This window comes from Drosophila ficusphila, unplaced genomic scaffold (assembly GCF_018152265.1).
Source record: "Drosophila ficusphila isolate 14025-0441.05 unplaced genomic scaffold, ASM1815226v1 contig_286, whole genome shotgun sequence".
Lineage (NCBI taxonomy): Eukaryota > Metazoa > Arthropoda > Insecta > Diptera > Drosophilidae > Drosophila > Drosophila ficusphila.
This window is the reverse complement of record NW_025064189.1, coordinates 6,276,681-6,299,450: the sequence shown is the minus strand read 5'-3', so window position 1 is coordinate 6,299,450 and position 22,770 is coordinate 6,276,681. Positions and strand designations below refer to the sequence as shown.

At 42.8% G+C, this 22,770-nt stretch overlaps 8 protein-coding genes across 10 annotated transcripts; 3 read left to right on the top strand and 5 right to left on the bottom strand.

Moving 5' to 3' along the window:
• The first annotated feature begins 8 nt into the window (after window positions 1–8).
• On the top strand, window positions 9–4,222 carry LOC108100339 (insulin-degrading enzyme). 2 transcript variants are annotated; one of them, XM_017204157.2, is made up of 14 exons: window positions 9–258; window positions 322–456; window positions 516–650; window positions 705–975; window positions 1,032–1,260; window positions 1,311–1,513; window positions 1,616–1,701; window positions 1,759–2,218; window positions 2,277–2,627; window positions 2,689–2,920; window positions 2,979–3,185; window positions 3,250–3,542; window positions 3,602–3,811; window positions 3,869–4,222. In XM_017204157.2, the coding sequence occupies exons 1-14, from the start codon at window positions 203–205 to the stop codon at window positions 4,094–4,096; spliced, it is 3,096 nt and encodes a 1,031-aa protein (XP_017059646.1). In that variant the 5' UTR covers window positions 9–202; the 3' UTR covers window positions 4,097–4,222. The 2 variants fall into 2 exon arrangements, with proteins under 2 accessions (XP_017059646.1, XP_017059647.1); XM_017204158.2 differs by having other exon boundaries at window positions 9–456.
• Window positions 4,194–5,824, bottom strand: LOC108100345. The gene is made up of 3 exons (XM_017204170.2): window positions 5,112–5,824; window positions 4,595–5,053; window positions 4,194–4,540 (listed from the first exon to the last, which is right to left on the bottom strand). Exons 1-3 carry the CDS (start codon window positions 5,347–5,349, stop codon window positions 4,194–4,196), a joined length of 1,044 nt encoding a protein of 347 aa, XP_017059659.1. The 5' UTR covers window positions 5,350–5,824.
• A 57-nt stretch (window positions 5,825–5,881) lies between these two features.
• On the bottom strand, window positions 5,882–8,717 carry LOC108100712 (protein inturned). Its single transcript, XM_017204743.2, has one exon. It carries the CDS (start codon window positions 8,582–8,584, stop codon window positions 5,993–5,995), a length of 2,592 nt encoding a protein of 863 aa, XP_017060232.1. The 5' UTR covers window positions 8,585–8,717; the 3' UTR covers window positions 5,882–5,992.
• Window positions 8,718–10,155: 1,438 nt separating this feature from the next.
• Window positions 10,156–13,968, top strand: LOC108100246 (toll-like receptor 4). Of its 2 annotated transcripts, XM_017204023.1 has the most exons (6): window positions 10,156–10,432; window positions 10,852–11,082; window positions 11,183–11,404; window positions 11,715–13,333; window positions 13,462–13,589; window positions 13,647–13,968. In XM_017204023.1, the coding sequence occupies exons 1-6, from the start codon at window positions 10,156–10,158 to the stop codon at window positions 13,873–13,875; spliced, it is 2,706 nt and encodes a 901-aa protein (XP_017059512.1). In that variant the 3' UTR covers window positions 13,876–13,968. The 2 variants fall into 2 exon arrangements, with proteins under 2 accessions (XP_017059512.1, XP_017059513.1); XM_017204024.2 differs by lacking the exon at window positions 11,183–11,404.
• Window positions 13,969–14,418: 450 nt separating this feature from the next.
• Window positions 14,419–16,137, top strand: LOC108100402 (DNA primase large subunit). The gene has a single exon (XM_017204285.1). It carries the CDS (start codon window positions 14,468–14,470, stop codon window positions 16,067–16,069), a length of 1,602 nt encoding a protein of 533 aa, XP_017059774.1. The 5' UTR covers window positions 14,419–14,467; the 3' UTR covers window positions 16,070–16,137.
• Window positions 16,138–16,223: 86 nt separating this feature from the next.
• LOC108100408 (vitellogenin-1) lies at window positions 16,224–17,717 on the bottom strand. Its single transcript, XM_017204295.1, has 4 exons — window positions 17,433–17,717; window positions 17,087–17,346; window positions 16,893–17,028; window positions 16,224–16,833 (listed from the first exon to the last, which is right to left on the bottom strand). The coding sequence occupies exons 1-4, from the start codon at window positions 17,626–17,628 to the stop codon at window positions 16,295–16,297; spliced, it is 1,131 nt and encodes a 376-aa protein (XP_017059784.1). The 5' UTR covers window positions 17,629–17,717; the 3' UTR covers window positions 16,224–16,294.
• An 84-nt stretch (window positions 17,718–17,801) lies between these two features.
• Window positions 17,802–19,395, bottom strand: LOC108100407 (DNA/RNA-binding protein KIN17). The gene is made up of 2 exons (XM_017204293.2): window positions 18,258–19,395; window positions 17,802–18,195 (listed from the first exon to the last, which is right to left on the bottom strand). The coding sequence occupies exons 1-2, from the start codon at window positions 19,227–19,229 to the stop codon at window positions 17,995–17,997; spliced, it is 1,173 nt and encodes a 390-aa protein (XP_017059782.1). The 5' UTR covers window positions 19,230–19,395; the 3' UTR covers window positions 17,802–17,994.
• Window positions 19,396–19,618: 223 nt separating this feature from the next.
• LOC108100403 (cysteine sulfinic acid decarboxylase) lies at window positions 19,619–22,415 on the bottom strand. Its single transcript, XM_017204286.2, has 4 exons — window positions 21,917–22,415; window positions 21,344–21,531; window positions 19,954–20,929; window positions 19,619–19,882 (listed from the first exon to the last, which is right to left on the bottom strand). Exons 1-4 carry the CDS (start codon window positions 22,094–22,096, stop codon window positions 19,694–19,696), a joined length of 1,533 nt encoding a protein of 510 aa, XP_017059775.1. The 5' UTR covers window positions 22,097–22,415; the 3' UTR covers window positions 19,619–19,693.
• Between the last annotated feature and the right edge of the window lie 355 nt (window positions 22,416–22,770).

Here is a 22,770-nt window from a genome sequence, read left to right as displayed (position 1 = left end):
GCAACCCTGCTAACAGATGATTATTTGCTATTGTAGTTGTTGCGAAACGAGCAGAATTTAATTTTTAGGAGTAATCCGTCTTAAATTAATAAAACGCGGAAACCACCGGCAGTAAAACCTTCTTCGCCCACACCAAAAATTTCGAACGTACGGGCGTTACGTGAGGCCGGAGTTCCGTGGTTACTAGTATTTCAAAAACTCAATGTATCTTACGTGCAGAAAATCGATTTTTGCCATAACAGCGGTTTTTGGTCGACGGTTGGCACCAATAAATAACCTTTTCGCCATCGGACTCGACTAAATCGCACTTATTTCGCACAGGTCAAGTGCAGTGAGGACCAGCATTTCAGTATCACATCGATCGATCGGAACACTAAGCAAACCCAAAATGACGATTGCCGAGAGTTCGCAAAAGTCTGTAACCATAAAGCCCGAGAGCATGGAGCCGATTCTGAGGTAATTTGCAAAGTCATTTGTTAAAAATATTATCTAATCCCTATGAGTTGCGTTTTAAGGCTAAACAACATTGAAAAGTCGCTGCAAGACACGCGGGATTACCGAGGATTGCAACTGGAGAACGGCCTGAAAGTCCTGCTGATCAGCGATCCCAAGACAGATGTCTCAGCGGCAGCTTTGTCCGTGCAAGTGGGGTAAATATGACAAAAAGCTGTTATAAACGGCTCTACTAAACATAACTCTTGCAGACACATGTCCGACCCTACAAATCTGCCTGGATTGGCCCACTTCTGCGAGCACATGCTTTTCCTGGGCACTGAGAAGTATCCGCACGAAAATGGCTACACCACATACCTTTCACAGAGCGGTGGAAGCAGCAATGCAGCCACCTATCCCCTGATGACTAAGTACCACTTCCATGTGGCGCCAGATAAACTGGATGGAGCTCTGGATCGCTTTGCTCAGTTCTTCATTGCGCCCTTGTTTACGCCCAGTGCCACAGAGCGGGAAATCAATGCGGTACACATTACAAAATTGTTGCTGTCCCTTAAATTAAATTTTTTCACTTATTTTAGGTAAATTCGGAGCACGAGAAGAACCTGCCCAGCGACCTGTGGCGCATTAAACAGGTGAACCGTCACCTGGCAAAGCCGGATCATGCCTACAGCAAGTTCGGCAGCGGCAACAAAACCACGCTCTCGGAAATTCCCAAGTCCAAGAACATAGATGTGCGGGATGAGCTCCTCAAGTTCCACAAGAAATGGTACTCCGCCAACATAATGTGCCTGGCTGTTATTGGAAAAGGTTAGCTGAGCTTTTATAATGTCCATCAGTTATTAACAATAATCTTAAAGAATCGCTGGACGAACTGGAGGGCATGGTTTTGGAGAAGTTCTCCGAAATTGAAAACAAAAATGTCGAGGTCCCCGATTGGCCACGTCACCCCTACGCCGACGAGCGCTACGGACAAAAGGTTAAAATTGTGCCTATTAAAGACATCCGATCGCTGACGATAAGCTTTACTACAGACGATTTGACGCAGTTCTACAAGTCGGGCGTAAGTTAAAGGTACCACTGCGATGTGGCTACGGAAGTGTCTAGAGGATTTCCCGACAGGTTCCTCAGTAAATAGCCCACTAAACATATTGTTTACTTATAGCCCGACAACTATCTAACCCATCTCATTGGCCACGAGGGCAAGGGAAGCATTCTATCCGAACTGCGACGACTAGGCTGGTGCAATGAGTGAGTTCACCTTTATAAAATCTCGTTTTTCTTTTTGATAATCTTAACTTTTTGTAGTCTAATGGCCGGACATCAGAATACGCAAAACGGCTTTGGTTTCTTTGATATTGTGGTCGATCTGACACAGGAGGGATTGGAGCACGTCGATGACATTGTCAAAATCGTGTTTCAGTATCTGGGAATGCTCCGTGAAGAGGGACCCAAGAAATGGATCTTCGACGAGTGTGTAAAACTCAACGAAATGCGATTCCGGTTTAAGGAGAAGGAGCAGCCGGAGAACTTGGTCACGCACGCCGTTTCATCCATGCAGATATTCCCCCTTGAGGAGGTACTTATCGCTCCATACTTGAGTAACGAATGGCGGCCGGACCTGATCAAAAGCTTGCTGGATGAGCTAGTTCCTTCGAAGAGCCGCATAGTTATGGTGAGCCAGAGTTTTGAGCAGGATTGCAATCTAGCCGAGCCTTACTACAAAACAAAATACGGCGTGGAGCGCGTGGCCAAGGATACAGTGCAAGTAAGTCTGGAAATATCTGAAAGTTGCACAAAAAGTAACCATTTTGAATTAATTTTAGAAATGGGAGAACTGTGATCTTAACGAGAACCTGCGACTGGCACTGCCAAACAGCTTTATACCTACGAATTTCGACATTTCCGAGGTACCGAGCGATGCCCCCAAACATCCCACAATCATTTTGGATACCCCTATTTTGAGGGTGTGGCATAAGCAGGACAATCAGTTTAATAAACCGAAGGCGTGCATGACCTTCGACATGTCCAATCCGATTGCATACCTGGATCCCCTGAACTGCAATCTTAACCATATGATGGTTATGCTACTAAAGGATCAGCTAAACGAGTACTTGTACGATGCGGAACTAGCCAGTTTGAAGCTAAGCGTTATGGGAAAGACCTGCGGCATCGATGTGAGTCTGCTAGAATCCTCGTAGTTGAAGTTCTTTAATGACAACATTTGCATACTTGCAGTTTACCATTCGTGGTTTCAGTGATAAACAGGTTGTGCTGCTTGAAAAGCTTTTAGACCACCTGTTTGACTTCTCCATCGATGAGAAACGATTTGACATCCTGAAGGAGGAGTACGTACGTTCACTGAAAAACTTTAAGGCTGAGCAACCCTACCAGCATTCCATCTACTATTTAGCTCTGTTGTTAACTGAAAATGCCTGGGCGAATGTGGAGCTCTTAGACGCTATGGAACGTAAGCATAAAATACAATTCCAGCTCACAGTTTAAATGATAACTATTTTTCTTTAAAGTCGTTACCTACGATAGAGTGTTGAATTTTGCCAAGGAGTTCTTTCAACGACTGCACACTGAGTGCTTTATTTTTGGCAACGTGACCAAGCAACAGGCTACTGACATCGCAGGTCGAGTCAACACGCGACTGGAGGCTACTAATGCATCGAAGCTTCCCATTTTAGCAAGGCAAATGCTAAAGAAGCGGGAGTACAAGCTGCTTGCAGGTAAAAAACCAAAGATCTACTCCTAATTACCCTTTTTCTTATATTAAATATTATTTCTTTAAAGGCGACAGCTACTTATTTGAGAAAGAGAACGAGTTTCACAAGAGCTCTTGCACCCAGCTTTATTTGCAGTGCGGCGCACAAACGGATCACACAAACATAATGGTCAACCTGGTTTCCCAGGTACTTTCCGAACCTTGTTACGATTGTCTGCGTACAAAAGAGCAGCTTGGCTACATTGTGTTTAGTGGAGTGCGTAAGGTGAACGGAGCCAACGGCATTCGTATCATCGTGCAGTCAGCGAAGCATCCGTCCTTTGTAGAGGATCGAATTGAGAACTTTTTACAAACGTATCTGGTAATAAACAATCAAGACTGCTGGCAATCAGTTCGTTAACTCAGTGCTTACATTTTTAGCAAGTAATTGAGGATATGCCCTTGGACGAGTTCGAGCGACACAAGGAGGCTTTGGCCGTTAAGAAGCTGGAAAAACCCAAGACCATATTCCAGCAGTTCAGCCAGTTTTATGGCGAAATAGCAATGCAGACGTATCACTTTGAAAGAGAAGAGGCTGAGGTGGCCATACTAAGAAAGATAAGCAAGGCCGATTTTGTGGACTACTTCAAGGTTAGATAATAAAGTGCCATATCACAAAGCACTCCTAAACCCCCTTCTTTTTTGCAGAAATTCATTGCTAAGGATGGCGATGAGCGACGTGTGCTGTCCGTTCACATTGTGTCCCAGCAAACCGACGAGAATGCCGTGACCGATGCGGAACCAGTGGAGGTCACAAACATGGACCGCCACAAACCGATCAGCGATATTGTTACATTCAAGTCGTGCAAGGAATTGTACCCCATCGCACTGCCATTCCTGGACATCAAAGCGAAGGGAGCACGCAGCAAGCTGTAAATTGGAAATCGAGATACGGAATTCTTTTTAATTAGCACATGGTTATGGTCTCTCTTTGTTTTAATTGCCCAACCGGATACAAACGTTGTTTTGTCACTCACAAATATAAAAGAATCTGTATCAAGAGAGCATTCTGCTTAATGTACGTGCTGCCCAGAAGAACGCTGTTCGGAATGGAGAAGCCCATGTCCAGCTTGTTTAGCGTCTGCGAACTGAGGTCCTGTGTCCTTCGGTGGATGTGATTTTGATCCAATATGGAAATCTTATGCTTCAGTGGCACATCTTCGGCCCACTTGGCATTCTGAAAGATTCCGTCCATTTCTAGTAAAACGTTGTTGCTTTGTCCAGGTTTTGAGTGCGGATTGAAGACGCCATGGCCCAGTTGCAAGTTCAACAGCTCGCGATTCATGTGATGAAAGGTGCATTTCAGTTGCAAGGATTTTCCTGATTAAAAAAATGGTTGTATAGTGATCTTCCAGTTGCACGAAATTATCTTACCTTTAAAGGTAAATATTGGGCTGCTGAGGGTGGCCAATTTGGGCGCTTTGATCAGATCCGTAACGTTTTCCATCTTCCAGTAGTATGTGAATAACTTGACATCCTGATCGGCCAGCACGGTATTATTGAACTTATCTACTTCTTCTTCTCGAGCTCCTGAATCTGAGTTACCATTCGTCTCCAGATTCTTTAAAGTGGGAGTTTTCTTCGAACCAAAATCCGAATCCACTTCATTTTCTTCAGGTTTAAGATTAGTAGTTGGGTCTATTGGTTTTAAGAATGGCGACGGAGGTGGAGTTGTGGGCTTAGTCAATGGAAAAGGAGTTGGCGCTACTGTTGGAAAAGCGGTATTCACTTTAAGGCCATTTGCCTTTGCCAAATGGATCAAAATCAATTTCATGACACGAAGCTCTTCGTAAAGTTTGTTCTCCAGATTCCGAAATGCCAAGTTCATTTCATCTGTGCACAAATTAAAATAGATTTAATGATCAAAAGTGGAAGGAATGGGTTAACCCACCTGATCCACAAACTCCTTTAAGGGTTTTTGTGGTGACTGCCTCGGCGGAGGCCTTTACTTCACCCGCAGTCACCGTGCAAACAGCTTTCTGAACTTCACTTGGTAATTTTGGCACCCTTTCACTTTCCGGAGGATTGCTGGTGATGTTAGAAAGTCCTCCACCGGTTTCCTCCTCTAATGCCATAGCCGTGGAAAACAAAGTAAGGCAGATAATCCATCTCATTGACCTCTTATCCATTACGTTTATTCACTTAAACAATAAACAATAAACGGCTGCCGAGAGATGTTTTTTATTGGAACACCCAAACGGAACTGTCGGTCGCTTTATCGTATTTTGAGAAATTGGCAAAGACTGAGTATTTGGGGGAGCACCACCTTGAGCCGCTTGTTCACGTGGATTTATTGCTCGCCGAGCAGTGTCTCTTGTCTTCTGGTGCGTGGAACTACTTTTAGAATGGGACCCTCCCACCGAACTCTAAAAATAGTGGACATTTCTTGAACGTTTCTCGAGTATGAACTATGAATGAATGAAACACATTCGCACAATGTTGTGTTCTTCTTTAAAATCCAATTTATTCTCTTCGTTGTGACTGAAACATGTATTTTTGTTTTTGTGAAAACTTGCAATTTTGAATACTTGCTTATAAATATATATATTTTATAACCGCTATGTACAAATTTAAAAATTTTTTAAAATGCAAAAAAAAAGTTTAATTGAAGTGAATACTTTTTTTTTTCATTTTATTCTTCCACGTGATAATTATTATAAATTTGTTTGCTTATTGGTTGTGATATATATTTTTTTTTTAACTAATTGATTCTGACAAATTTAAATATGTTATTGACTTAAATTCTTTATTATATCTAACCAGTATAACCTTTTAACCCATGGAGAAAAAGGACAATCGGAAGGCCATTTCAACAATGTTTTGGGGGACATCGGATCGATGGCAGACGTAGACCTCCTTGGCTGGCGATTGAAACAGGCGGCCGACAACCACAAAGCGACTGCTCCTCGAGGATTGGCTTTGACCCTCCGACTTGGATGGTGAGCTGACCTCCAGGGTCATGCCATGCTCCTTGACCAGCGAAACTGCATGACTGCTCTGGCCATTCGAAGCATTCTGCGATCTTGTGGCTTCCGTGAGCTGCCTTCGATAATGTTTCGATTTTTCCAGCACAGCGTGGATTATGTGGCAAGCCTGGCGAATCTCCGACAGAAATGATGCGCTGTCGGAACTCTCGGTGAATGGAGCAAACAGCGATCCATTTGCTATGTCAATATAAACGTAGTGCAGCACGGAATTCTTCCAGCCGGCGGAAATCTTCACGGGCACCACATTATTGATCTCCTTCCACATGGACTCGGTCATCTGGCTTTGATTGTGGCTCTCGGCACCCAAATTCAGGCCATAATGCAGGGGATGCTGCACGGCAAAGTTCTCCCAATCGGAACCGCTGTCCGAATCCTCGCCAGCGCCATGGATCGGGGTCAGTCGCCTGCGGGAGGAGTCATCTTCGCTGGGAGTTAGACTGTGTATCGAGGATCCTCCCAGCGAGGAGCACAATTGAGCCTCCTCCTCCACGGAAGGACTCAAAACAGTTAGTTTCTGCTTGAGGAAGGACTCCAGCCGGTTGTTGGGCTCCTTCTCCTGCTGATCCCGGTTCTCGCCAGCCGTGGCCTCCAGCACCTCGGGTCTCTTGTTGGAAACGGACCAGAACATGGCCAGCGATTCGATGCCGCATTGCACCAGGTGATCGAGGGTTTCCTGTATCTCCTCGATGTAGAACAGCGAAGGACTCACCACGGCATCGGGTGCCATGTCCGGAGCATCGAAGATCTTCAGGATGACTGCCAGGCTCAAGTGGTTCCTGGTGCAGATGGTTAGAAAGTAGCGGCCAGTGGCACTGGGCAATATGATCTCCTCCCAGATGTACATCTCGCGCACTCTGATTCCCGGAGCAGCTCCCAGCAACTCGAAGATCCCACGGCAGCGCAGGAAACCCTCCACACTGACCCTTACTTCCGGCGGAAGTAGACTGGCCACCAGGAACCCGTCGTAGTACAAGGCACTTCCGTAAATGAAGAACTCGCGATGGGTGGTCAGTGGCTCATCGTTCCAATTGCGATAGTCCATGGCCTCCATTTCACTCAGGGCATCAAAGATTCTCAGCTGAGCTTCCTTGGGCAGTGGTAAGCTGCGGGATTGTCCAAGAAGCTCCTCGAAACGGATGTGACCACGGCATCTGGCCAGCAGGCGAGTCCTCTGAATCTCACAAAAGTGTCGCAGAAAGAGCTTCAATGTGGAAGTGTTTCCCTGTTCCCCATCCTGATTGAAGCTCTCCAGGACCAAACCGGGCAGGGAAAATCTTATGTATCCAATAAGCTCGTCCGATCGCAGGCTGCACTCCGCTGCACTGCAAAGTCCGCCGGCGTAGGCGAAAAGAACCAGGAAGCCATTCAGTCGGCGGTAATTAACATGATACTGCACTTCATCCACGGAAAGTCGGGAACTCAAAGGTTGCGTTTGCAATTCGCTGAGAACCGCATGCAGAGTTAAAAAACTGCCGCGAGCCTTGAAAAGGAAGTTGTCCGGGGTCTCGGGATAATAGTATAGGGAGTCCTGCTGCTGTTCATGTTGATAGCACTCCGGTGGCAGAAGCAACATGGCAAACGGAAGGCTTATATCCTGCGAATTTCCGGTATTTCCTCCACTGATCAGCATTTGCTCAAACTTCTCCGTAAACATGGCAAAGTTCTCCACCTTGCAGACCTGCTCCTCCTGCAGGCTTTGATTGTAGCCAGGATCTGTGGGGGAAACGGCTGCAGCTGAGCCACAGGATTGGAAGCCCAAACACACCTGAGTGGGTTCCACAAACTGCTGCAGCAACTCGTCCACATTGCTGGCATACAACTCAATGCCATTGAGTGATCTGAACCAATCGCCCCGCTTGATGCCGTGTTGCAGGGCACTCAGATCGTGGACGAAACCATCGACCATCAGACACTCCGGTTGATCCGGAAAGGGCAAGACCCGGAAGCCCAGAATGGATTCCACTGCCGTGGATCTTCGGCCGAAACGAAACCGATCCGCGGCTGTGATCACCAGATCCAGTTTCTTGGGATCGGGGGCACTTGTCTTGAACTGTGAGAATCGGAACTCTTGCTGCTCCGCCTGGGAATCCAACTGGTTTTGGTTCTGACTCTGACTCTGATTCTGATTGTTTCCATGAGACTGGCGACGCGACGATTTCTTTCCCAGGCGCAACGATCGCCGCATGAAATCCACCCGTCGCTCCGCCGAGCCAGCAGTCTTTTCATTTTTCACATACTCCATGTAGAAGAGACTGCCATCGGTGGCCACGTACTCCTCCCAGTTGGCCAGATCGCTGCCATCGCTGTAGGAGTTGCTCAGCGAGGAGTTGGAACTCGAGAAGGCCTCGGAGGCCAAACTGCCCGGCGATTTGCGCATTGTACACCGGGTTTTAAAGGGTCACTTATCTCGGGATGCAATCGAACACAATCCCCAGATATTAACTCCGCTTTAATCCGCCGCACAAAACCACCTCGATTCAGCTCTGAATGTCGACTGACCGACCGAGATCCCATCTCAGCACTCAAAACCTGTTTCTCCTCGGTGGATTCCCCTGCCACTCCACTCAAATTCCAGCGGGAAACGTTCCACTCTCTTTTTCGATCTCGTTCTCCGTTTGTCAGGGGAAACTCAAAACAAAGCATGGGTTTTGTGTTAGTTATCCGACGGATAGTTGAAATTACTGGGATAATTTATAATAATATGTACCTGAACACCTTGAGTATTGAGTAATATTGCCTGAAATTCTGTAAAGAAATCTTCAAAATATAAAAAGACTTAGAAATGCTCATTATAATATTGGTAGAAATTGACACTCTGACATTAAAAATGTAAACAATTTATAACATTTATGACTATTTAATAAAATACAACAACAATTTTAATATTATTTTCTTCAATATTCCATTTCATTTCAGATATTAAAAAATCTTTAAGAAATATAAATAGAATATAACTCAAAGATTAAATAGACCAAACTGTTTTTGCTGCAAGCAAGTATTAAAGACTTGTTGGACTTAAAAGCAACATTGACTAGTCATTGAAAGGATAATGTTATCAGTATTAGATTAGCTTAATCTAGATTTCCCAAGGCGAAGTTCATGAGAACTTGATTTTACACTGATAATTTGGTATAATGTATTAACAAAGCTCTATCTTCCTAGCTTCCAATTATCTTACCATATTTGTATGGGCAATAACCGATACCTTTTATCATTATTAAGGCGGAATCATTGTGTGGACATTTGTTTGAAGCAAATTGCCTAAGTGGTAAGCTTTTCCTATCGCCGATCAATTGATAATTCAGGATTTTTCAACCGGTTTCTTATCAAATTTGACGATTACCGTAAATCAAGGCTTTTCTATCTACAAACATTCCCAGGTGCTCAAGTGGGTTTAAAAGGTGTTCCACTCAAATTTATGTGTCGGTTAAAAACAAACCGTATCGTTTGCGGGGTTGATCCAGAGAACCGATCCCAGTGAAGTGTGCGCCTATAATCACCATTTCGCGACGACCAGATAATTATCCGATAAGAAATTATTGCGTAGGTGGGAAGCATACTGCCACCGAAATAGCGATTCGCTGATAGTCCCGGGCCATTCATGGGAAGATATTGCCAAAATTGATAAGCCATATCATGGCAGAATTAGCCGCACATATGTCTCGCTGCTACCAATTATTCCGGCTGACCAATAGACCTGGCTAATTCGTGCCAGTCTTTTTCGGGAATCCAAAGCGTGTGCTTCGCTTAATCGGGCCGATAAACGGCGACAATGTTTTGAAAAAATCTCGGAATTACCGGAGTGGTTGAAAGTCATTTGAGATTTATACCAGTGACTATTCAATTTAAATAGCAGGCCATAATCTGCGAGATTGTGAAATCAAACCAGTGCCAAATACGATTTATAACCACTCCTTGCAAACCATTTAAGTGCGCAGTTGACTGAAAATGTCCCCAAAATATATATTGAATGTGATTCTATTAGTGTCCCTGCTATTGGGAAATGTTAAAGCTATATCTTCGGAGCTTATAACAGATCCGGACTCAACGACATCATCCAGTGAGGAGGCGGCTGAAGTCAGCGTTTTGAATAGCAATCTAAAATCACGCATGTTGAATTACGAATCGGTTGACGGCAATACCTGTCTTTTGGATATTATTAAGGACGAGGTGATATGGTGGCTAAATCCCAATGGGACCTTAAAGGAAGGCACAAAAAAATTAGGTAAGCTTTTCTAAACGTTCCAATAAAAATCGGTTTAATTGCAAACATTGTAAACAGCAATCTGAGTAATATATTCTTACGCTTCCGGCAATTGAAATCTACTGCCGATAAAAGCTTTTCAGTGTTTAGTTAAGCCGACTTAATCGCTAAGAGTTATTGTATTTGTTATCACTAAAAGCTTTGTTTAACGTGGGAAATTAAGGGGGTATAGTTTACAAATGTATTTGCCATTATCAGGGTCCAAGCTTAAATAGATCTTTTTGAAGAGATATAGCCAGTGCGGTTTGTCTTTTATAGGAAAATACGGGGAAGATGTTTTCGAACATAAAAAAATTCTAAATTCTCCAATTTAATCTACATATAGTACAAACCAGAAAAATAAATAATAAATCAAATTATATTTTTATGCCTATTTGAAGCACACAAAATGTATTTGGATCTATCGCATGGCGACCTTAAAGAGGACATTGAATTGTTGCATGAGGCGAAATCGGCAAGGAAATTCATTATATGGAGGATAGAAGTCTTCTCGGCTGCATATAATACCCTAACTGCTGTTCCTTACAAGACCCTTAACTCTATGAGGGAGTCCCTAAAGTTTTTATCGCTACGAGGAAACAATTTCGCCGACCTTATTCCAGATGTCGAAGGTAGGTTTATTGTATTGCTACTAAGTAACATATAATATAGTTTTGGAAAAAACCCGAAATGCAATGTCTTACAAATGCTAATAGATAGATATCCTTTCAGCCTTTGGGCGGTTCTTAAACGAAACCCTACTGGAAACAAGTAACACTACACAAAACAAATGCGAATCACTTTTCGCACAAAATGCCACCGATCTATTCGATCGGGAGTGCTCCATTTACTTTAAAAACAACACAACATCGGCACACAAACACACATCGGGTATAAATTATACGGACTATATTCGAGTATTAAAAGATCGCTATGATCAACTTGGAAAGACATGTAAGATCACAGCTTAAACACAATTACACACAAATTCTCATCATTTAAGTGGAGTAACATAAGTCTACTATGACTAACGTTAAGTCTATAACGAATTTATCAAAAAGTCATGAAGGCACTCGTCTATAGAATTCTATCTTTTTTATGAGTGTCAATATAGACAAAATTAATCAAAGATTATTTTGTTGTAACTTTTACCTATATACTTATACTATGGGTTTTTATTAAAGGCTTCATGGCATTATATCCCTAAACATCATATTGAAATAGTTGTAATTTTATTATTATATTATTTCTTTGTTTTCCATAGCTCAATCTATAGAATGGGCGAGATTCCCGAAACTGCCTCGACTTTCGGAGCTGGACATCAGCAACTGCAGCATAGAGTATGTGAGCAAGGATGCGTTCCGGAATATAAGCAATCTGCGACGGCTCTTCATGTCGGACAACAAGATAATGACTCTGAACCACGATACATTCTACCACATACAAGGATTGCAGTATTTGGACCTATCCTTCACCAACTTCTTGACCTACAGTTACCAACTTCAGCTGCCCACTTTGGAAATGGCTTTGAGTTTGATCTATGGACTGAAGATCCAGCAAAATGTATTCAAATATCTACCAGAATTGATTTACTTGGACTTATCCCATTCGAAGATGACCCGCAATAGTGCGGTGGCCTTTGCCCATCTGAGTGATAAGTTGAAGTTCCTGAGTCTTTGTTACACCTCAATCCCAATGGTCAGCAGTACGATCTTCAAGAATACGGTTCTTGAAGGTCTGGATCTATCGGGTAATCCCTATCTATCCTACAACATTATCGATGATGCCTTTGACGGAATCGCGGATACGCTTAAGTATTTATTTTTCGAGCGTTCCAACCTCAAGGATTTTGAGTGGTCCAAATCGTTGAAAAATCTTCAAATTTTGGGTCTCGCGGGTAATAATATAAATGCTCTGTCTCCGACAATGTTTCAATCCCTGGAGTCTTTGGAGATTCTGGACTTAAGCTCGAACCATGTGGGCAATTGGTACCGCAGTGCTTTTCACAATAACTCCGCCTTGAGAGTTTTGAACCTTCGAAGTAATACCATCAACATGTTGTCCAACGAAATGCTCAAGGACTTTGAGAGATTGGATTATTTGAGTCTGGGCGAAAATGATTTCATTTGTGACTGTCATTTAAGAGAAGTTGTAGAGGTGGCGGCCTCAAATAACAAGGATGCTGATTGCTCTTACAATCTGCTGAACTACAGCCAGAAATCGATGGAGCAGGAACTTCTCTCGGCTGCAAATACACTGAATATAGATCGTAAGCTCTGGCAGAGTCGCTATATTCCCTGGTTAAATAAGAGTTACTCCAACATTAAGGAATTCAATCGAGTGAATCATATCATCAAAATGAGATTCCTTTCCGAGAACTTCAAGGCCTCCAAGTGTATTACTGCAACGCAATACCGAATGGAGGATTCGGACGTAGATTTCACCCTCAAGTTTCAACTTCTTGACTACGAAGCCAGCCAGTATTATTGCTTTAATAATACCGACCTACTTCAAGTGGACGAACTCAATTGCCAGATGCGATCGATGACTAATTTTACAGAGCAGTTGCATCGTGTAACCAATACAGTGATTGCAGTAATTGGCTCTATTCTTGGAGTTTGCATCCTGGGATTTATTATCTACCTGAAGCGTTGGCACATCCACTACTATTACTCATCCTTGAAGTCGGCAGCCTTATTGTCCAGTGCATCGAAGGAGTCGGCGGATAATTTCACCCATATATCTAAAAGAGATCCCAGTGCTGTGTACGATATTTTTATAAGCTACTGCCAAAACGATCGACCCTGGGTTCTCAACGAACTCTTGCCGAATGTAGAGGAAACTGGGGATATATCTATTTGCCTACATGAACGAGATTTTCAGGTAAATCAATTGAAAATCATAAATTTATTAAAATTTGATACGTTTCAAACCCTTCAACTTTTAACTTAGAATTTTGTTATTTAATAACATTTGTTCAATAATTATGACTTTTTCTGTTTAATCTGTAGATCGGAGTAACTATTCTGGATAACATAGTCTCTTGCATGGATCGTTCGTACGCCCTAATGCTAATTATATCATCAAAATTCCTTCTTAGTCACTGGTGTCAGTTCGAAATGTATTTGGCACAGCATCGGTAAGGAAATTAATACAAACAAATTAAAAAATTAGCTGTAACATTTTCACCCGTCAGCATCTTTGAGGTCAGCAAGGAGCATTTAATCCTGGTCTTCCTGGAAGACATTCCCCGAAGAAAGCGACCAAAAACTCTGCAATATCTGATGGATGTGAAAACTTATATTAAATGGCCAACTGGAAAAGGTGACGCAGTTCCTAAGTTGGAGGAGCGGAAACTATTTTGGAAGCGCTTAAGAAGAACCCTTGAAGCCATTGGTATTAGTTCCAAAGAGATTAATGTTTAAAAATTAGTAAGCATACTATCATTTTATTGTGGAGTTCTAGTCAGTTTTGCAAGTACCTGAAAATCCATCTTTATGAAAATAAATTTTCCAAAAATGTAATAGTAGATTATTCTAGGTTCTAAGAAATATTTCTATAAAAATATAATTTTAATGAACTTGAGCAAACCAAAAACAAAGAAGTTAATTTCTAAATGCAAATATATAAAAAAAGGATATAGTTAACATGTCTTTTTATTGGGGAAATGGTAAGAATTTAATAATTCCATGACAAATGCCTGAAATTCAAATAAAAATGAAATGATAGAAAACCTTATACTAATGCCGATACATTAAATTGATATGTAGACTAATTGACTGAATGAAAATATTCATGAAATCTGGATATATGAATAATAATTCTTGTAGAATTTAAAGGTCTCTATTTATTTTTCATTCAAAAACTAACGAGCTTTTTTAAATCGTCACCTATCGATAAGAATTTGCAGAAAAATCGCCCGTCGATAATAAACAGCTGATCAATTCTATCAGTATTTGCGCGCCAAAACAACAAAATCGTCACGAAATAGGTTGAAATCTGCTCTATCATAACACCATGGAATTCCGCCTTAAGAAACGTCCCCGTGTCGAGGTGAAAGTGGAGGTGGTCAGCTTGGAGACCAAGTATCCGCACAATGTGATGATGTACCACTACCCACCCACGGACGACGTGCACATCGAGGAGTTTGAGGAGCTGGCTCTGGAGCGTCTGCGCCTCCTTCGTGTCCTAGATCGCGCGAGCACCAGAAATCTGCGCATGCTATCCGACGAATGGAAGGAGTACGTGAATGCGGAATTGACCCGCGAAGGATTGCGGAGCTACTTGAGGCTCTGCACCGCCGGCGGAGCCACCAAACACGAGTCGGATATCCAAACTCGTCGGAGGGATTACCTCTCCCACTTCATACTCCGACTTGCCTACTGCCGTTCCGAAGATCTCACGCGCTGGTTCGTGGCCCGCGAAATGGATCTCTTTCGGTACAAGTTCGCCGCACTCAGCAGCGCTGAGGTGAAGCAATTTTTGGAGGCCAACAATTTTGAGATCCATCCCCTAACAGAGGCGCAAAAGGACGAGGTCAAGGATGGCCTGTATGAAAGTACTGCCGGCCAAAGTGTGGCCAAGATCGAGCTGTTGGACTTCTACAAAGTGCCCTTCACTCAGGTGTTGGATTTGGTGCGCGGACGTCGTTGCTATTTAAAGGCAGGTTTTGCCTATGTCAACACTCATGATCTGGTCTCCATAGTAGGCACTCGGCAGCAGGACGAGATTGAACAGGGTCTACAGGCCGCCAAAGGTCTGGTGGAGGAGGTTGAAGGCGATGAGCGCATTTCCCGCCTGCTGAAAGCCCTGCACAACTCGTACACCGGCAAGGATTACACCGTCTGCCGGGATGCGGCTGTGCCCATTGAGTCTCTCGATCAGCTTTCCAAGACCTCCATGCCGATTTGCATGCGCATGTGCCACGAGCACATTCGCGCCCAACATCACATCAAGCATGGCGGCAGAATGCAGTATGGTTTGTTCCTGAAGGGCATTGGCGTGACACTAGAAGATTCCTTGCGCTTCTGGCGCGAGGAGTTCACTAAGAAAATTGATGCGGAAAAGTTTGCGAAAACCTACGAGTACAACATACACCACAACTACGGCAAGAAGGGCTCCATGGTAAACTACACACCCTACTCCTGTGCGAAGATCATCAAGGAAATGGCGGCGCCGGGCGATTGCCACGGCTGTCCCTATAAGTTCATGGATTCGGGCTCACTGAAAACGAAACTAACCTCCTACGGACTCTCCGCTAGTGCCATCGAGGAGGTGATGTTCTTCGTGTCCCGCGGCCACTATCAGATCGCCTGTGGAAAGTACTTCCAGCTTACACACAACGCCAACGTGGAGCCGTCCATCAACCACCCGAACAATTACTTCGAAGAGAGCCAGATATTAATGGGCAATCGGCAAAAACGCACCAACGGTCCCGCTGCGCCCAAGTCAAGGATGCGTCCGGATATCAAGGGATGCGGCGATCGCTCCATGCTGATGGGCGACGACGACGACGAGTTGTGGCGAATCGCCGAGACCCAAGAGCGCGTCATACAGAGCCAAAAAGAAATATCAGATGCCTTTAATGATGACCTGGATCTTACGCAAATTGATTATTGAAAGTACAAATGAAAATAGGTTAGACGTATAGTTAAGTTCGATAAAATAATAATATACTTCACATACGATATAAACAGACGTTATTAATATCAGCAGCATATTAGCAAACTACCTAAATTAATCTTCATATAATTCTACCATTTTCTGATAGTCGTGATTTTTTGAACATATTTATATAATTTATGTACTATCAGGGCTTATATTTTCTTGGTAGAGTTTCTAAAATCAAGTCTGACACAGATAGCAAGTTCTTAGCCTAGGATCGATGTTATTTTTTGAGTTTCGCCCATAAGGTGGCCAACCATTGACATCTACGTAGTACATGCCTCTAGCTTGGGGATCAATTTTATAGCCCATCGGGGAAACAATTTCCGAAGAGCAGTCCCTCCTTCGAAGCTTGTCCCAAGAAGCGCATTTGTTCCCCATAAAGTTCTTCTCCTGCTGAGGATATGCACTCTCTGCGAAATATTCCACCGCTCGCGTATGGGAACAGCCAATGGTTAAACAGCCTGGTTGGATAGGATTTGCTCCGCCAGGATAGAAATCAACATCTCCCAAAGGACCCCGCTTGGCCAATATACCAATATTGGTGTGAATGATGTCCACCAACTTGGCATCACCGCGAGTTAATCCCGGCAGGACATTTTCCCGTCTGAAGCAGGGCTTAGCCGGATCCAAGCCAGTTATCCTAGGGATCAACTTTCCAGTTAGCCGTTTAAAAGTCCGTCCAGCAGTGCCCATTATATGAGCTCCCAGGGAATGTCCTTATTGTTAATCAATCCAATAAAATAGGGAAAAGTTTAAGTTAGTTTTTTATACACACCAATCAAGTGAATATTTCTCAATGGCGTCAGCTCTATAAGATGGGTTAGACCTACGCCAATGTGCTCGCCAATTAAGTCAGTATTAAGTGCCGACCAGGAGTAAAATGTGTCAACATAGTCGGCTGCATCCACAATCTTAAAATAATACATGTTAAAATAGCAATTCTTAAAAATATTTGCACACTAAACGAACCACAAAGTTCACATCGCCGCGGCACATAAAAGCTTTGGACACCATCGATATGGCGGAAGATTCATTAACGGTGTTGGTCCATCCAGTGGCCAAAATCACCACTTTGCGTCCCTTACTAAACCTTGAGTGCCTCCACAGCTTGGAGGCCTCCAACAATGGAACACTATAGTTTTGGCATGGTGTCATGTACTGAAAATGCATTTTTGTTATATCCGGAGTGATATGGGGAGGCACTCTATCCATAAGCAAAGTGGAGGAGCCTTGAATATCAAACAAATAATAAAGATTTTAGAACACATTTTCCATTGTTCGAATGCAATTATTTGATTTCGGTTTATTTTCTTACACAAAGTATCAATTGCATTGGCCGCCATCTCGAGTGGAGCAGCTGTGAGTATGTTGACCTTCATGGTTATCATGTCGGTCCAAAGCCGAGGTATTGCACTCCACCAGCTTCCCGCTGATCTGCCCTCCGCATCCTCAGCTGTATCCCCAGATGCTCCACAGCGTAAGAGGATCACAACTAAACACAGAATTCGCATGGCGCGAGCATGCACTTTACCACAGCGAAGCTGAATACAGTTTAAGTTTTCTCAATATGCGAATTATTGCTAGTTAATCGGGCTTTGTTTAGCGGTTTAATTGTTCTCAAACTGAACCCAAAATGTTTTGTTGACATACCCACTATGCAAAGTAAATGGAATTGTTCTAGATATTCATCAAAAAGTCGTGTTTAATTAACCTAAATGCAATGGGGGCCAAGTTTAAGTAACAAGCTGATGTGCAGATTTTAGTTTAGTTCGTTCTCAGCATTTCTTAAAAATGGTTTAAACATCACTTATATCGGAATATAAAATTTACAAAGTTGACTTTCTTAGAGCTACACATCTACAGAATATAAATCCTAACTAAGCACCTGACAATTTAGATATATCTTCGTATTGTACATTATCCACAATTCGTCCTTTTAACGGACCATGTAATATTTCCACGCTGACTGAATATTTACGTTCGTTTAGTTTTCTAAGCAGAGCCTCAGATCCTCGATAGGCACCGTTCACAACCATGACAGGTTTGTCCAAAGCGGGAATCACAGTCTCCAAGTGAGCCTAAAAATGGATAATTCTAAAATGAATATTTAATGGGTATAATAGTTTATTACTAGACTTACCTGATCTACTTTAAGCTTTTCCCCGGTGTCCAAGAACTTTATTTTGGCTTGATACTTATCAATTACTTCCTGGACAACCGCTTTTTGTTTAAAGAACTTGTCGCCCATGGATTTTGAGATGAACTTGACCACAATGTTCTTGTGCAGCCAGTAATCCTTTCGATTGGCACGCTCTTTTTTGGCCTCCTCCTGTTTGATAATTTCGTCCAACGCAGATCTGGATTGACTGTCCCCAGCAATGGATTTAGGTTTTTTAAATACCTTTTCGTCAACTTCCGATGCAGGTCGTTTAGTAAGAGCGGATTTTCCCAGGATAGTATCCGGCTGAAACTTTTTCTCTAAACGAATATCCAGCTTGAGGGGTTCATTCTCTTCGCGCTTGAGTTCGGTAAACTTTTCTTGGTCTTCCGCATCTTCGCCGTCTTTTGCCTTGGCCTTTTTAATCTGCTGTTCGATGAAGTCAGCCATCCGCTCCTCGTCGTCCTTCTCCATCTTCTCCTTGCGATCGGCTTTCGCCTGGCGTTCCATTGCCTCCGGACTGCGGTCAATGTAGGTGACAAACCAGCCCTTCTCCGTCTCGTCCGCTACGACCTGACCCGTCCGCCCGAGCCACTTGACGTAATCGGAGAGGGTCAGCCATCGGGTGGCGTTCATATGGATGTGTTCCTTATGGGCGATGTACTCCTGATAGATTTTGTTGGCGCTGGTCCGTTTCGTGCCGAACCGCCGGCGCAGTAGCTCCATGTAGCCATCGGAGAACTCCTTGCTGAAACTGTGCAGGAATTTGCCTGGGGAATCTGCGAAGAGCAGCAGCTGGCGCTGATGGGATTCGCTCATCGTGTGGCACTTGAAGCCGTTTTCGTCGCGACATTGCTTTTCGCACATTTGGCAGTACCAGCGCAACTTTTGCAGGCCCTTCGACTTCATCTTGTTGGCCAGGTACTTGGGAGTACCCACCTCGGCGCGACCCATGCTTAAGCCTGTTTTTTTTTTTTTTTTTTTTTGTATATTAGGTTACTTCCTGTCCGTTAGGTGGAAGATTTAACGACTTAAGCCTGTTTATTTGCCCGATATTCAAATAATTTCACAATTATTCTGGTTTGTTTTGATTGCAGCTGAGGGATCTTTCTTAAGTGTGACCGTGCGTGTGTTAAAAAAAATACATGTTCTGAATTTTATCGATAGGAATCGGATACTAACGTTTTGCATGCCAAGCATTCTAAATTGCTCCTAACGGTCAAAAGTAATAACGAATAATTTATATTCAAAAATAGTTTCAATACATATTTTTTTACTGGATTAAAGTCAAAAGAATACAGGTGAAAACTGTATAGTTAAATTCAATAGTTTTAAAACATTTGTTCGTTTTGTAACACAAAGTTTTCCTTTATTAATCTTACTATTACATTTAGAATTAAAAATATATAAATGCTTCATTAAACAATAATTTGTTCTCCTAGTCTCTCAATTTCGTCCAAGATGAAATCCAATTCTTCACTTTTCAGAACGGGGAAACATGTTAATACCATGCGAAGGAAATTGCCCAGATTTTTAGACTTAAGTGGGGAGTAACCAACCATTAAAGTTCCGCTGTGGACCATCTGTTCCTTGATCTTGGGAGCCACCTAAAAGGTATCCAAAGTGTGAAAAAAGCAATAAATATGTTTTCAATTTTTAGTTGCAGATTTGTACTTACGGTGTATAGACGAGTCCACCATTCGGGCGTTTCCTCTTTGCTGGACACCCTCATTGACTTTGGGATGTACCAGAAGCAGACATTCGAGTATTCGTGCTTTTGGAGGACCAACCTGAACCTATCTCCGCGCTGTCGCAACTTATCCTCGAGCTGTCTGGACATAGCAATGGCATGGTCCACCAACAATCCGTACTTTCCATAGCCACGAGCCTTCAACATCAGCCAGAACTTGAAGGCATCGATCTTTCGTCCGCATTGGACACTCTTGTTTCCCGTGTCGTATGAGACATCGTAGAATTTATCCTGCTGAAAGAGGTAATGGGCGTCGGTGCTGTTGCATCTCTCCAGGAGACGTCCCTTTTCTCGGGTAAGAAACAGAGAGCACTGCAGTGGAGTGCCAAGGGTTTTATGTGGATTCCAGGCGAAGGAGTTGGTTCGCTCCAGACCGGAAAGTAGGTGTCTGTTCTCCGGGGAGAGCAGGGAAGATCCTCCCAAGCAGCCGTCCACATGGAGCCATAGACCATGTCGTTCAGCCACATCAGCTGCACCATTTATATCATCGAAGGCACCCAGTACAGTAGTTCCTGCCGTACAATTGACAAAGAACGGCTGACAATTACGAGCCTTCGCCTCCAAAATCTTGGCCTCCAAGTCGTCCAATAGCATTTGACCTCGTTCATTGGTCCTCACCGACACACAGTTGTCGCTGCCGAATCCCAACCAGTTGGCCGCCTTCACAAAACTATAATGGGATTCATCGGAGGTGAACAACACCAGGGGTCGCATTCCAAACACCCCGGAGGTCTTCACCTCGGGAGCGAGCTTATAGCGGGCCAGGACCATGCCGTACATATTGGAGATGGAGCCGCCGGGCGAGAAGATCCCATCGCCTTCCTCGTATCCTGCCAGCTTGCACACGGTAGATATTATTTCAGTTTCAATCAAGCTGAACACAGGTGCCACTTCGTAAGTGTAACTGCAATAAAAATGTTTGAAGTGTTCTTTTAAAATGTCCAATTGTATGTTTGTGTTGAAAGCTATTCTTCTCATAATTCAATAAACAATAAAAACATTTTAGTGAAATTTAAGAATTATTATTATTTCATTTCTACCTTACGGCAAAATAATCCGGAAAATTTCTGTGGACTTAGACAGAACATATTTTAAATATTATAGTGTCAAGTAATTTGCTAATCATTAATAATTAATTTTAACTGATAAATACATATGTAGGTTCATTCTCTGATAGGGTTGAAATAGCACTTTGGAATTGGCACAGCATTAAGAGCGCGATTATCTGTACGGTGAACTCAGTATAGATTGAAGGAAAGATGCAATCAGCTGTCGGTCATATCTGTAGACACATGTACGGGAAAATGCTGGGACTTACGAGCTTCCGTTCATGGCCTCGGTGATCAGAGCTCCCGCCAATCCAAATGGGTCAAGCTGCCCGAAGAGCTGATTGTGGAAGCGCCCGTGCGATGTTTTCACGGAGTAATGGATCACCTGCTGACACAGCTCCTCGATTTCAGCGAGCGTGCGCTCCTCCGTCTCCCGGACTTTCAGATTAATCAGTTCCTGGGAAACATTCATAAGAAATCATGTAAACTAATGCCAAAGCATACGGGAAGCAATTTGATAGCGCAACTACTTATGTACATTACTTACATTTTTGTTTAGCTGATTAATCAATCAAAATAAAATTTAAAAATCATCTATCAGTATACCCACTAGTAAACAACTGATAGTATCAGATACTTGAGTTTAAGCATGCTCAATTATTGTGGTATCATTCCATATTTTCCATTCAAGTACAAATTAGTCAAATACAAAAAAGGCAAACTATAACACAATTGTTTTAAATTGCTGCCCAGAGGTCATGTTTCGAATTGAACTCTTTTATTAATCAGTTAGTGCGTTATCTTTGGATCGGCAGACGCCGGCTTGTCTATCGTTCGCTCACCTTAAGTTTGTCTGGCTGCAAAAACGGCACAATCTTTTGCTCTCCCCATTTTTGGGGATCCACACAAAAAGTGTCTTCTTTTTGGAGCAAATTGAAAACGTTCTTCAGGATATTCCAGTCGTCCATTAGGCCGTCCCTAATCTGATTAACAGTCGCCGTCTGATTGACTGGGGCCGCCATATCTCTGAAAGTATTCGTATCTCACGATCGAATTGGCCACTAAATAAACCGATTTTATTGTGGTTTCGAGAACCGAACCTCTATCGTCGACGATTCAATTGGAAATGGCCCGTCTGACTGCAGCCGATTGTATTTTAACGTTCTCTTGATCAAATTCTCATTAACTTGTAAACCCTTGTCTTGGTTTGCTCACACTCGAAACAATTGAAATACACAGATCGTGGCTGTAAATAAACACATACTTGTCCGCTTTAGAGTGGACCTACTTTTATTTAATTTATAAATGAATATATATTTTTTTTATTCTAGAAATTTAACAGGAACCCAAAAAAGCCAATATATAAATCAACTTATTTAAGGTTTGAAAGTTTATGCTGCCCATTTTCTTGTTTGAAAAATTCACTAGTTTTAGTAAAAGGGTTAATTATCTTATTTACATAATGCTGTAAGTCAAAACCAAATAATCAGCCAGAGGTTTAGTAAATTCCGTATCGATTTAACAACTTTATCGTTTACAGTGCATGACACATAAAACTTGGTTAGGCCAACTGAGAACTTATTGCATACTTAATTACTTACAGTGAAACTCTGCTAAGGTGAAACTTTAAGAGTGTTTAGTTGGACAGATAAAAAGTTCGTTAAAATTGTTGTGTTTATGAATGTCGACTGTAGAA